Source organism: Mastigoproctus giganteus, chromosome 1 (assembly GCF_048544385.1).
Source record: "Mastigoproctus giganteus isolate SK-2022 chromosome 1, ASM4854438v1, whole genome shotgun sequence".
Taxonomy (NCBI): domain Eukaryota; kingdom Metazoa; phylum Arthropoda; class Arachnida; order Uropygi; family Thelyphonidae; genus Mastigoproctus; species Mastigoproctus giganteus.
Window position 1 is genome coordinate 46,998,097 of NC_143575.1, and position 12,878 is coordinate 47,010,974.

A 12,878-nucleotide genomic window follows, 5' to 3' on the forward strand; every position below is an offset into this window, starting at 1 on the left:
TGGGCAAGTCTGGTGCATGTACGCATGCTTAGTCCATTCCGTTTTTTTGAACCTGAAGCACCAATTGTGTCCTCCTTTGAAATCAGTAACTTCTTTTTCATCAGCAATTCTTCTTGCCTCATGCTGAACCATCTTTGTGGACACAGGAATTCCAATTGCCCTTTGCTCCTCAATCCATATCTTCAATTCCCTCTCTAAATCAGGCCATTTTGCCTCTAATGGCCTTCTGCTGTGGCGTTTTCAGTAGGGGTTTCTTCTTCCCGTAGCCAGTCTCGGATTGTTTTCTCAGTTGGAGGAGTACCAAACTTACGATCAGCAGCACGATTTCCATTCACTTTTGCAAACTGGATCACTTGTAACTTGAATTCAGCACTGTACGACTTTTCTGAGCCATTTCTGGGCAGAATGTGGCAAAACGTAACCTAATATACCGGTAACAAGTGTGAAACAATGAGCGCAAAGACAACAAGCATGAAAAAGCGGGAAATGCAAGTAAAAAAAATCTAAAACCACTGTATAAGACGCACCCAGTTTTTAGACCCCAAATTTTTCGAAAAAAAGTGCGTCTTATACATGGGAAAATACGGTAATTGTCATCAAAATTTATTGTGAAAAATGTTTTTTTTTTTTTGGAATACTGGTATATAGATTTTGAACGGTATTGTGAGCCCTAGTAGCCATCACTATTGTCTCAATAACAAATTAGTTTAAATTTTGCAAAAAAAAAAAACGTGGCAAATAGCTTTTGACCAAGTGGCAGTAGATTTATTTTGTTTTTCTAGATCCTGAAAATTTCTAAAATATCAAACAATGTCTATTCTAGTCCCACAAAATCTTGGGATGTCACTACAAGACATTCCCAAGATTTTGTTTTCCTTACCCATTAGGAATCCACATTCTGAATAGGGAAATTATTGGAACAAAGATGTTTTTTACTTGATGTTGTAATTTATGGCTCCCACCACACACACATTATTATAGTTTTTCAGAAGGATTTAAAAACTGCTAAATGTTTAGTTGAAAAAAAAAATTGGCATTTATCATGTATACTCATTTTTAGAGAGAGAATTTTAATATATTAACATGCAGATTTAGCTGTTGGAGCTCCCTATGAAGATCGTGGTTCAGTGTATATATATTTAGGATCAGAGGGATTAATATCTGAACCAAGTCAAGTAAGTACAAATTTTATATTTGCTCTTTTGATTTCGCATGAAAATTTTTTCCTTTTCTGAATCACAAAATTTTGAAACACAGATTAATCAGAGCATCATCAGTAATATAAATTTTCTAAAATTTCAGTTTGAGCATTTCAATTTCAGCATCATATATATTTTTCTCCTGAATATTTTTGATGGTAATAATATTTTGCTCTCACTCACAGTTGTTTATCTTATTATACTTGTGTACATCTACAGTTTTTTTTCAAATATATATATAAATTTTTTTTTATGAAAACCCCAAACACAAGAGGTATTAGAACCTATAGTACTTAGTACCGTGCTTGGATTGGAGGTTGAGAAGATAAAAGAAGATAATTGTTGACATTAGACTTGAACTTCTGTAGACTGTAATTTTCAGGAAAAACGTATGAAGGAAAGTTGTTCCAGAAAATGGCAGTTGAACGAATAAACGAGGTAGGTGAAAAGTTTGTTCTGTGAGTTTGAAGTTGGACAGTAAATGGATGTTAGCTAGTGGTGGCACTTGTTCGGACTATTTTGAAAGAGAGAGTGGTAATTATAGAAGCCAATTCAGAAGAACAGTGCACATGGAAGTATCTGTAGAAAAGGCATGCAGCAGAAACAGTACGTCTATGAGACAGCGAGTGGACAGATTCTGTTAGAGAGGAGTTAACCTAACTGCCCTCTTCTGAATGGAATCTAGAAGCCTGAGAGAGGTTTTGGGGGCGCCTCCCCAGATGTGGGAACAGTATTCCATGGTAGGGTGGATTTGCGATTTGTACAGAGTGAACAGCTGTTTGGAAGAAAAGTAATGTCGAGAGCGAAAGAGAAAACCAAGTTTTTTAGATGCAGAGGAAGCAGTATTGGTAATGTGCTTGTGCCAAGAGAGATTGGAAGTCAGGTTAATCCCCAGAGATATATCATTATGTCTAGAAATTGGAGTGTCACCAAAGATAAGCATAGGAGCAGAAGAATCCTTTTTGCGAGATATAAGACAAGACTGAGTTTTAGAAGGATTGAAATCAACTAAGTTGTTTTTGCCCCACTGGATAATTATCTGAGGATTGGCATTTAAGGAATTGGTAGCGGATATTTGAGAAGTTGAAGCTGATTGAGCAGGGCAAGGTTTGTCAAAATGGAAAGTGGAATGCAATGTGCTATCATCAGCAAAACTATGGATAGCATTTCCAGTTAATGGAAGAAGGTCATTAATATACAAGAGGAAAAGAGTGGTGGAAAGAACAACCTTGGGGGTCACCAGCATTAGTGGAGAAGTTAGAAGACAAAGAGCAATCAGAGAGAAAACTGGATAACCAATAAAAAAAAACAGTTGGCAAACTATAAGATGGAAGTTGTTTAGAAGACCTTTATGCCAAACACGATCAAAAGCTTTTGAGATGTCTAGGGCAACTGCTTGTGTTTCACCGAACTTTTCCATTGAATTTGTCCATAGATGGTAATATATAAGCCAGAATATCACCAGTGGATCGACTTTGACGGAATCCAAACTCATTGATCAGACAGAAGGTTTCTAGGTAGTTTAAAAGTTGACGGTTAATTGATTTCTCCATTACTTTAGAAAGAGTAGAAGTAATAGCATTGGGACGATAATTGGATGGGAGGGATTTGTCATCCTTTTTAGGAACTAGCTGGATATGAGCAAATTTCCAATAAGAAAGTGAAAAAAGCGGCAAAGAACAGGAGTAAGTTCAGGAGCTCAGATTTTGAGAACAAGTGGAGAAATACCATCAGCACCTGGAGCTTTCTTAGCATCACGATTTGTCAAAATCCTTCTGACATCCTTTTGACGGAAGACCACAGGAGGCGTTGAATGGAGCTTGTTGGGAATGGTAGGAGGTGTTTTACCAAGATCATTAATATATGAGTTAGAAGAAAAATGGAATGCTAGCAGTTCAGCTTTATCGTTGGCTGAAATGACAACAGAACCATCTGGTTTTGACAGAGGTGGGAGCAGAGATAGGCAAAAGTTGCGGCCAATAGCTTTGGCAAGAGACCAGAATGCTCAGCTACCAAAAGGGCAAGAACAAGTTTTCTACTCTTAGCTTGTTCAAAATCTAGTTTGGACAGATTAATAACTGCTTTACAAATGTTGCGAGCTTTGATTTAGGCAGAAAATGAAACTGAAGAATTGGAAATAAGCCAATTACAATATGCAATGTTCTTCTCTTGAACAGCCTTAGCACATTTGTTGGAAAACCAAGGTTTAGATAAAGGACGAGATTTTAAAGTGTACTGTGGGATAAATTATTCCATTCCTACAAGAATAATTTCACTGACACGATCTGAGCAAACATTGACATCAGAAGTTTTGAAACAGTAATCCGACCAAGGGAAAGAAGAAAATAAATCTCGCAGGTCATCCCATTTTGCATTCTTGTAATGTCAAACAACACGTGAATGGGAATAGCCATGAGATAAAGGCTCCATTGGAGAAGAGACAATCACTAAGTTGTGATCTGAGGTGCCTAAAGGACCACCCGCTTTGATGGTGTACCTAGAAGGGTTGTTTGTGAGAAAAAGATAAAGTGTGTTGGCTGTATGGTTACGATTGTCCAGTATTCGTGTAGGTAAATGAACAAACTGTGCAAGGTCATTAGTAATTTTTTTTTTCTTTTTTTAATGAAAACCCCAAACACGAAAGGTATCAAAACCTATAGTACTTAGTACCGTGAATGGGTTGAAGGAGAAGTATGGGGTGAGGGGGATGCCGGAAACTTTGCTCTAGAGACTAAACATGGGTTACACCACTTCAAGCCTCCAATAAGCAAAGTGGTGGTATTTCACCGGTTGATGAAAGTCATCTACCACCTGAAACCTCAGCATCTTGACCAGCTGTGTCTGTGTGACTAGAAAATGGAAGCCAGCTGGAGTTGTGAACATTAAAATCACCAAGGAAAATTACCTCGCTGTTAGGAAAGTTGGACTGGAGAAAGACAAGTTGCAAAGAGAGGAAGTCAAAGAGCTCCAAGTGATTGGTGGAGTTGGGAGAATGTTAGAGACAACAGATGAATTTGACAGGAGGTAGAGAGATTTTAAGCCAGAGAAGATTGAAAAGAGGAGATTCCAAATTACCAAGTCTCTGACAGGAAATATCAGAACGGACATATGTGCACCACCTTTCAAGCGAAAGGAATCATACAGCGAATAGTTTAGGCTACTGAAATGAGCAGTAGTTGAATGAACCGATAACTGAGATTCTGTTAGAAAAAGGACATCGACTTTGGCAGACTGTAAGTGGAAATGGGCATCGTTGATATTAGATTTGAGATCACGTATATTTGTGAAATGAACTAGGAAGTGTTTGGGAGGTTTAGATATTTTTGCAGATAAGCTTACTCTATTAGTTTGACAATTCATTGGTGTATTCGATAGTCAGAAAAAGTGGGGGGGGGTGACATGCTGTACGAAGTAATGAAATTTTTGGATATGGCATACACATGGTAAGAATATGCCCAGATTCTTGACATAACGTGGCCTCGACAATGTTCCCCCTATACATACTATTCGGACTCCTTGGTCTTGGCGCATTATAGCCTTAGTAGCTGTTGCGCCAATAAAATCAAAACCAATCAATCAGTCAAACTCAGACTCCCTCCAGTCACTATCTGGCAGAGTAGAAGTAGCAAGATTATACACTAGCTGATCTGGAAGCCTCCTAAAAGGTTCGGTCCGGTGTAGTAACTAGCGGCCAGCCGCTAGTTACTACACCGTTTTAGAGCTGTACCCTTGAAACACCATTTTAGAGCTGTACCCTTGAAATGTAAGGAAGATTGGATCTCACCACGATGTTCATCATAACCTCAAAAATCATCAGTCATACTGCATGATGGAAGAGTTGGGGAAGGGTTGACTGGAACTTAGCTTTGGAGACTAAACATGGGTTCCACCACTTCAAGCCTCCAATAAGCAAAGTGCACCGGTTGATGAGCGTCATCTACCACCTAGTATTGCCCTGTAACACAAAGGGGCGGCTTACGTTGGTTCACACCTGTGTGGTCACCCACAGTGTGCTTGTGCATGGAGTTTACACCCAAGGTTACTAACAGTCCCACCATCGTGAAGGTGCATGCAGGGGATTTGGCTGTTACAGACCGTCCGGACTTTGTCGAAATTGGGTCCACTTGACTTGAATATCACCCGAATGTCAATATCAGTTTCATCAACGTTTTAGACTCCCAGGTAGCAAGTACAGCCTGTATGGCATATCTGAGAGAATGTCTGTGACAACCTTAAGGACCAAGTCCTTTGTCCTTGATATTTGAATAAATATTGCAATATTTATTATTATTATTATTATTATTTTATTTTATTTATTTTTTTGTATGACTGGGGTGTCCGTGAAACAATACAGGTCCAGGGAATTAATTCTATAAATATATAGCCATGATCGTGTGACCTCAGAAAACATCTATGAATTTTATACATATTATAAATTTATAAGTAAATCTACATTTGTTTTAAAAAAAATTACTGATATAATTATGATGAACACCCAAGTAAAGTGTGCTTTCCTATACAATAATTATTTTGCTAATGTAATGGATATATATTTATCTATTACATTAGCAAATTATTATTACAAAACACCTCCACTCAGTTGATCACCTTGTAGAAACTTTTTAGGCAGCTCCTGAAGCAGATGACTTTTGGAGGCTTTCCCATTTCATTAAATCTACGTGGAACTTTAAACAACTCTAAAGGGGATCATTTCAGAATGGGATCTCTTTAACATTCCTGGAGAAGAAGAAATCATCAATCAATGTGTCATCAATGCTAAAAGAATAATGACCAAACAGGATGATGGGCTCACTCCTTCAAGGAACATTATTCTCACTTTGAACACACAAATCTCACTACATCAGTTAATCTTCTTGTAAGATCTGTCTACGTATTCCAAATCCACTTCCAGGCAGTATGTCAAGGTATGGCTGTCTGTTCCTTTTGTGGCTCAAACACTATTCCAAATCCGAATGCAGTGCTATAGCTCAAAACACCACAATGCTCCAATTGTCAGGGTGCTCATCCTGCGTATTCCAAAGTTTGTTAATCCTGGAAATTGAGTAAGAAAATTCTGAAGTACAAGTTAGAGAAAATTTCTCATATCAAGAAGCATGCAAACAGATATTATATGTAATGCCTTCCAAACTGTTTGCCAGTGCAATCAAAAACACTAAAGAATTTTCAGTGCAAGCAGCTATTACAATTCCTCCTAATATCCCTTTCTCAATGGGCCAAGTCCTTTCTCGTGGATTGTGCAACCAATTCTACCACTACCAAGCCACCTGAAAATGTCTCCAAGTCATGGTTGTTGACAAAAAAGGAGGATCTAAACCTTTCATCAAATAAACAATCAGAACAAAATAGAGGATAGGGAGGGTATCCTTCTGCTTCACCTATGAGGTAAACCAAGTGAAAGGGGAAACCCATTGAGAAAATTAAGCACTTCATCCTCTCTTCCCCTTCATATAATCATAAATATATTGTCAACATGTGTTTCCTTGCATGCATGCATGGGGAAGGCAGAACTGACCCATTAAAAATCCTGGACTCCAGCTCTTCCACGGCTAAATTAGCAATAATAATACTTATTGGAGAGCCCATAGCCATGCCATGAACCTGCTTATACATAACACTTTGGTATAGCATAGTAGTGTTAGAGACATAATTCAACCCTGCTGCACATATCCTTTATACTCAAGGAAGTCCTTTCCCTTAATGTGGCATCATACTCCAATGCGATACAATACACACACTTCACACTGTGCCCAATGGGGTATGCATGTAAAGAGGGGACACCATTGCCTCACAATCCTCAATTACTTGAGAATGTAAAAAATCAACAAGGTCTTTACTGTCCTTAATGGTAAAGCTGGCTTTTCCTGCAATAGGGGATATCAATTTGACTGGAATCTGGAGAGTGCATGCATAGAGCTGACAACAATGAAACAATGTGCCTGAAAAGTGGCAGTTGAATTACTTTGTTAAAAAGGCATCAGTCAAGAGATTGACGTTTTTGGGAAATTAAAAAAAAAAAAAAAAAACCCTGTTTTAAAGTAATACAAATTTTTATTCAAAAGTTCTAATAGTGTAACTTTTTTTCTCCTTTTGTATCTATCATATACCAATAAAAAAATTGAACATTACTATTACTTGTTTTTAATTGAATTTTGTAATTGTGGACTGATGCCCTTTTAAGAAACAGCAGGTTTTGTCACTAGGATTTTTTTATTTATAATATGCATAAAATTTATTATTTTTAATTACTTCCTTATAGGTAAGGAGGAAAACAAGCTGAATGCATTTAACGTGTAAAAGTAAATTATTTAAAAATAAATATTTGAACATAAAAATGCAAAATTCAATGTGAAATAATAAAAAAAATTACTTATTCATCATCTCTCTCTGGAGTAGATGGCCAGTTGAACAACTCTTGATAAAGGTTTTTATGCTCTTCAATTATATAACTATTCATTTTAACCAAGTCTTTAATTTTTGCCTCTTTTATGGGCACTTTTCCTAATGGATATAAAGAGTTAGTTGGAAAATATATAACTTCTCTTCCATTTTTAAGAAGATTGTATGAGTTGAGTTGATGAAACTTGAAGCTGTGATGCACCCTTTTTGATGTGAGAACATCTGTGGTGGCACTAGAGTAAATCCGATTGGTAATGAAATTTTCTTGTAAAAGAAATAAAGCAATTGATTGTAAACAAAATTTTTTTATGGAAAATGATGCAATTGCCGTCACTTCCTATTAGGTGGCTGTTAGATTTTAAATGACATCACTTCCTAAATGGCACTAACGATGCTAACTAAGTCACTAACATTCATTCGGTAGAGTAAGTAGTTGATCCAATCGAGTAAGCTCATACTAAGATATGGAAATGATGTTGTCACTTCTTAAATGAGTCACTAATCTTGATTTGGTAGAGTAAGCAGCGTGTAGTAATATTATGTAAGAATAAAAGCAGAATATTATGCAAGAAGACAGGTAGTAATATTATGCAAGAATAAAATGCTGACTTTAATAAAATCTGCTTCTCAAGATTTTGATCAACCTTTCTGCCTTTTAAGTAGCATACGTAAGTAAATCTCTCTCTCGGGGTAACTCGGGAATTTTTTTTTTTTTTTTTTTTTGGCTGTTGCAGCGTAAGCCTCAGGCTTCCTTGCACCATATAGCTAATAAAATAATAATAATAAATAAGTAAGTGCCGATCAAACCATTCAAAATTTAAACAGTTTTACTCTAGTGCTGCCATTGATGTTTTCACATAAAATAAAACATCTTTCATGCGTACAGGATACACACGCTGTTTTTTTTAATTAATGTGGTATATAAAATGAAACAATGAACTTATTCCAAATCTTAATTTTTCACCTTTTTTCCTTATGCTTCATTTTTCTGAAACTGACTTTTTCCCACCAATTTTTAAAATCCAAAATATCTTCTGTTTCCACTTCCTGAACAACAAATTTTCCAGGCTTATTACTTAAAATTTTTCAGTAATATAATCATTGGTTCAATTAGAACAGGATTGAGCAGTGCTTTCAAGTTAAGAAAGATGGTATATAGCACCTCATTTCCATGCAAGCATGGATTATTTTCTAGGACAGGAATATCAGGCCAGTGTTCATTGATCTGTAAAGTGTGGCATAGTAAGTATGGGTAGGCTCTCAAGCAAAGATTTGCAGGAAAATATCATAATAGATGCAATTTTCCAGGCATTTGAGGAAGAGATAGGAAAAAAACCCAAACTTTTAATTTTTATTGGCAACTTGTAAAACTCGTAGGTACGATAGCACAATGGTACATGGTGGGATAATTCTGTTGTGTAGACCAAAGAATGCTTGTTCATCTAAAATAAGATGAGACATTACACCTAAATGGAGGATGGAATTTAGCTCCTTTGTGTGGGAGGGATATGTTGTAATGTGAAGGAAACAGTTTTTTTTTTTTATTAATCTGCAGAAATTTCTAACTTTGAGATTAGTGAAGCCATGGCAAATGTCATTCCATTACTTCATATGAATTGTCAAGGGGTAGTTCTGATTTTTAAAAACAAATAGAATGAACGTATGAATGCAGATAGGAAATCCAAATAATATTTGAGCAGGTGCACTAGGAAACAGTGCAGAAACTTTACCTTTTCGATACCGAGGTGAATAGCATACCTCTTCATTACCAAGGTTTTGAAAAAGTAAACTGTTAGAATTGCATGGGCTTATATCTGATATAAAAATTAATTCTGTTATTTTTATTATGAGATATGAGACCATGCAATTAGGTATTAGTATTGGCAAAAATGATGCAAGGAAACAGCTTATACAGCATCAGCCAAAAAAAAAATTACCTCATTTACTCTATTCCTTCCAATAATTTTTCCAATTCATCCTTAAATTATTGAATTAAAGAGAGCACATGATAAACAATACTTTAGTAAATGTGTATGGGGATTTGCAGGCTGATATCACAAAGCAAAAACAAAGTTATCCAAAATTATTTTAGATAATGCTTTTATTTTTATTATTAGAAGTCAGTAAACAGTTTGAACTTCTTAAATAGGTTAACAATTTTGTGTTTTAAATTTTATTTTTAATGTGTGATAAAAGAGATACGATAAGAGTCTCTTAAGTATTATTTAATTGTTAAATATAGGGAAATTTTGTATCTAAATATGGAACTTCTTGCCATAAAGTGCTTTTAATTGCAGTAATCAAAATTTTCTGCTACATATTTCCCTGAATATGCATCTTTTGTTGATGCAGTTTTGCAAGTCATTATATTTTCATTCTTTAGAATTGTGGGAACATGAGCAGATGTTTAAGGTATGGAAAAGCTCTAAGTGCACCTTGACTTAACATTCTGTTTCCACTTTTACGGGTGAGTAGTTAACATTAGTTGTAATTACGGACATGTAGTGATAACTCTTTGTGATTCAAAAAACCGCAGTATTTGACAAAATTTTTAAAAGTTACTTTCCAAGGGAAAATGTATAAGTTACATTTTAAGATAAAGTTTTTTGGAATATAAATGAGGTATAAGGATTTGCCCTTATGTCGTGTGACATTTGTGTGCCAGACCACATCAGTGTATTGTCCTTCTGTTTGGTTATAGTAAAGATTAGAAGTGAGTTTACAAGATGTAGTACTGACAGGAAGAATTGGAGATAAGAGACACCAGGAAGACCCAAAAGAGAATGGCTCCAATGCCTAAAGGAAAACACAGGCTTTCAGAGTTATCAACAAATGATTCAAGAGATCGACAACAGTGGAGGGCGATATCTGAATAGGGACTCAACCCGTGCCAAACGGAAGAGTAGAATGATGATGATGATACAACTGATTTATTGTTGTAGTCAACATTTATTCACTTTTTAGCCTCTACTTTTGATATCAGAATCCATCTAATGAATATTTAGCTAAGGTAAAGAAAGCCAATATAAGAACCATGGTAAACTATGTTAAACTTACTGGAAAAATTGGTTTGCTGCTACCGTAGCTTCGTGCTGCATGCCCGGTAAACAGCCAGTGTGGGCTATCAGTCTGTAGCAGAAGTTGAGAACGGTATATTGATTGACACGTGTGTGACAGACTATGTACTCATTGGGTGCGTGACACAACAGACGATAGGGTGCCTCCGTAGCCAGGTGGGAAGGAGTAGCAGTGTGTAGCACACGCTTCTTGATTAGACTAGGGTTCGAGCCTGTCACCACCAAAGGATGCGGAAAGGTCAGGGAATGACCACCGCATATTCCCGGAGCAATATGGCCTTAGTTGCTAATGCTCCTAAAAACCAAATAACAAACAAATAAACAACAGACGATAACATCATAGCTTTAAGTGAGTGAGTGATTGACTGACATTATGATATGTATATATGCAGTACTTTTTGTGAGATGGTACAGCATACTGGCACCTTTATTAACAGTGACGTGTGACATTTGGATGCAGTTCGAAATTTGTAATATTCCGTAAATTTTTTCACATGTTTACCTACTTTTCAAATAAGCTTAAAGTTATTTAACTAAATTTGCATCTCACTGTCTATTGTTAAGATATCTTCTACATAAAACTTTATAACCATTTTTAGAATTCTAAATGACTCAGTTGGACCTCTGTTTAACAAACTCCTTTTATAGCAAATTTTTTTTTAAATCCCCTTGGAAATTGCATTTAAAATAGTTTCAGTTGAGTGATGAAAATTTTCATATAACGAATGGTTTAGGAGAGACTTAACTGCATATACACTGTTCGCACTTCTCAGTTGCCTGGTTTTTTGTGCGAACAAAAAAACAGGCAATTCAGGAAATTAGTGCTGCTGCCAAGCAAGAATTGAGAGAGCTAAAGGGATTACCATTCTACAACTTAGTGATACCTGGTAAAACCTATCCGACCACCTGTCCCACATACGGAGAAGTCGCGCTGGTCAACAGCGAGCGGATCAAGGGGCATTCCCAATGGGCTCTGGTTCACCTTCTACTGCAGTGGTGTCCAACCTTTTCTTGTACAAGGGACATATTCAAAGTTAGAATTCTTTTGGGGGCCGCACTGAGTGATTCCAGAAAAATTAGTGCTACATTTTTTCCCATATCTTGTTACGTGTGAAAGGAAGTTTCTGTTTTCATGGTACCGTTTATTTTCAGGCTATATATAAAAAAAATGCAAATTTCCAATACTTTTATGTGTAACAAATCTATGTCACTAATTTCTTTTTTAGATTTTATTAAAATTATAAAAATGACTTTCTTTTGTTTTTCAAAAAATACCTTACTTTTGCCTTTAAATGCTCACTTAATGAGAATTTTTTTGATAATTAGCAAAATTTTAAATACTGTTTTAATTCACTTTCCATGCGGGTCGTAGGTTGGACACTGCTGGGAATCAACTGCAAGTGCCCTGTTTGAGAATTAGGAGGGAGTGATTTTCTTTTACCCCAACAAAAAATCATCTGTTTCGCCGAAGTGCGTTTTATCGCAAATTTTCCCTATCTCAGTTTGGTCACAGTAGCTGAATGACACCAACATTTTGGACAGTTTCAAAAAAAATAAAATAAAAAAAGAAAAGAAAACATTCAAATTTAAGAACTAGTGACAATATCGGTGACGATACAAGGAAAATGAGGGCAACAAAGGTATTAAACCTTCTAAACGTGAAATGTTGGAATTTGGTGAGAATGAATTGAGAAAATTGTCAATTAGGCTTCAGTTAAATGAAAGAGATACAATTCGTGGATTTTGAGAATACCTAATTGAAAAGATGGTTTTTGGAAAAATTGAAGAGCATTTGATGAACGCTCTGAGTATGATACCAGTTTCATCGAGTGAATGTGAAAGAGGATTTTCATAAATGAATCTGATGGTCAGGCCCAACCAGCACTTTGTTGATGACAAGAACAGTTTCTCCACTACTATTTCTTAATTAAAATTGTAGGCCCACCACTGACATGCTTCAATCCAGCAAATGTGTCGATTCATGGCTGCTTTGGAAACGTCATTGAGCAACAGACACAAACAGATGAAAAGAAGTCGGCATAGTGTGTTGGATGGGAGCTCAATAAAAATTTGGAAATTAAAACTTTATTATGAAATTATTTTTACTTGTTTTCTTACTAATTATTACTTATTTTTTAAAAACATTTACTTATTTTTTATGTACTTGAATAATAAATTTACGCTT

General features: G+C 36.0%; 1 protein-coding gene across 1 annotated transcript in view; it reads left to right on the forward strand.

The window, feature by feature from the left end:
• Window positions 1-12,878, forward strand: part of LOC150090765 (integrin alpha-PS1-like) — a 373,692-nt gene that overhangs the window by 118,009 nt on the left and 242,805 nt on the right. The window contains exon 9 of the mRNA XM_090379991.1: window positions 1,090-1,175. Within this exon, the coding sequence (XP_090236117.1) occupies window positions 1,090-1,175 (86 nt within the window). The remainder of the gene's footprint in view (window positions 1-1,089; window positions 1,176-12,878) is intronic.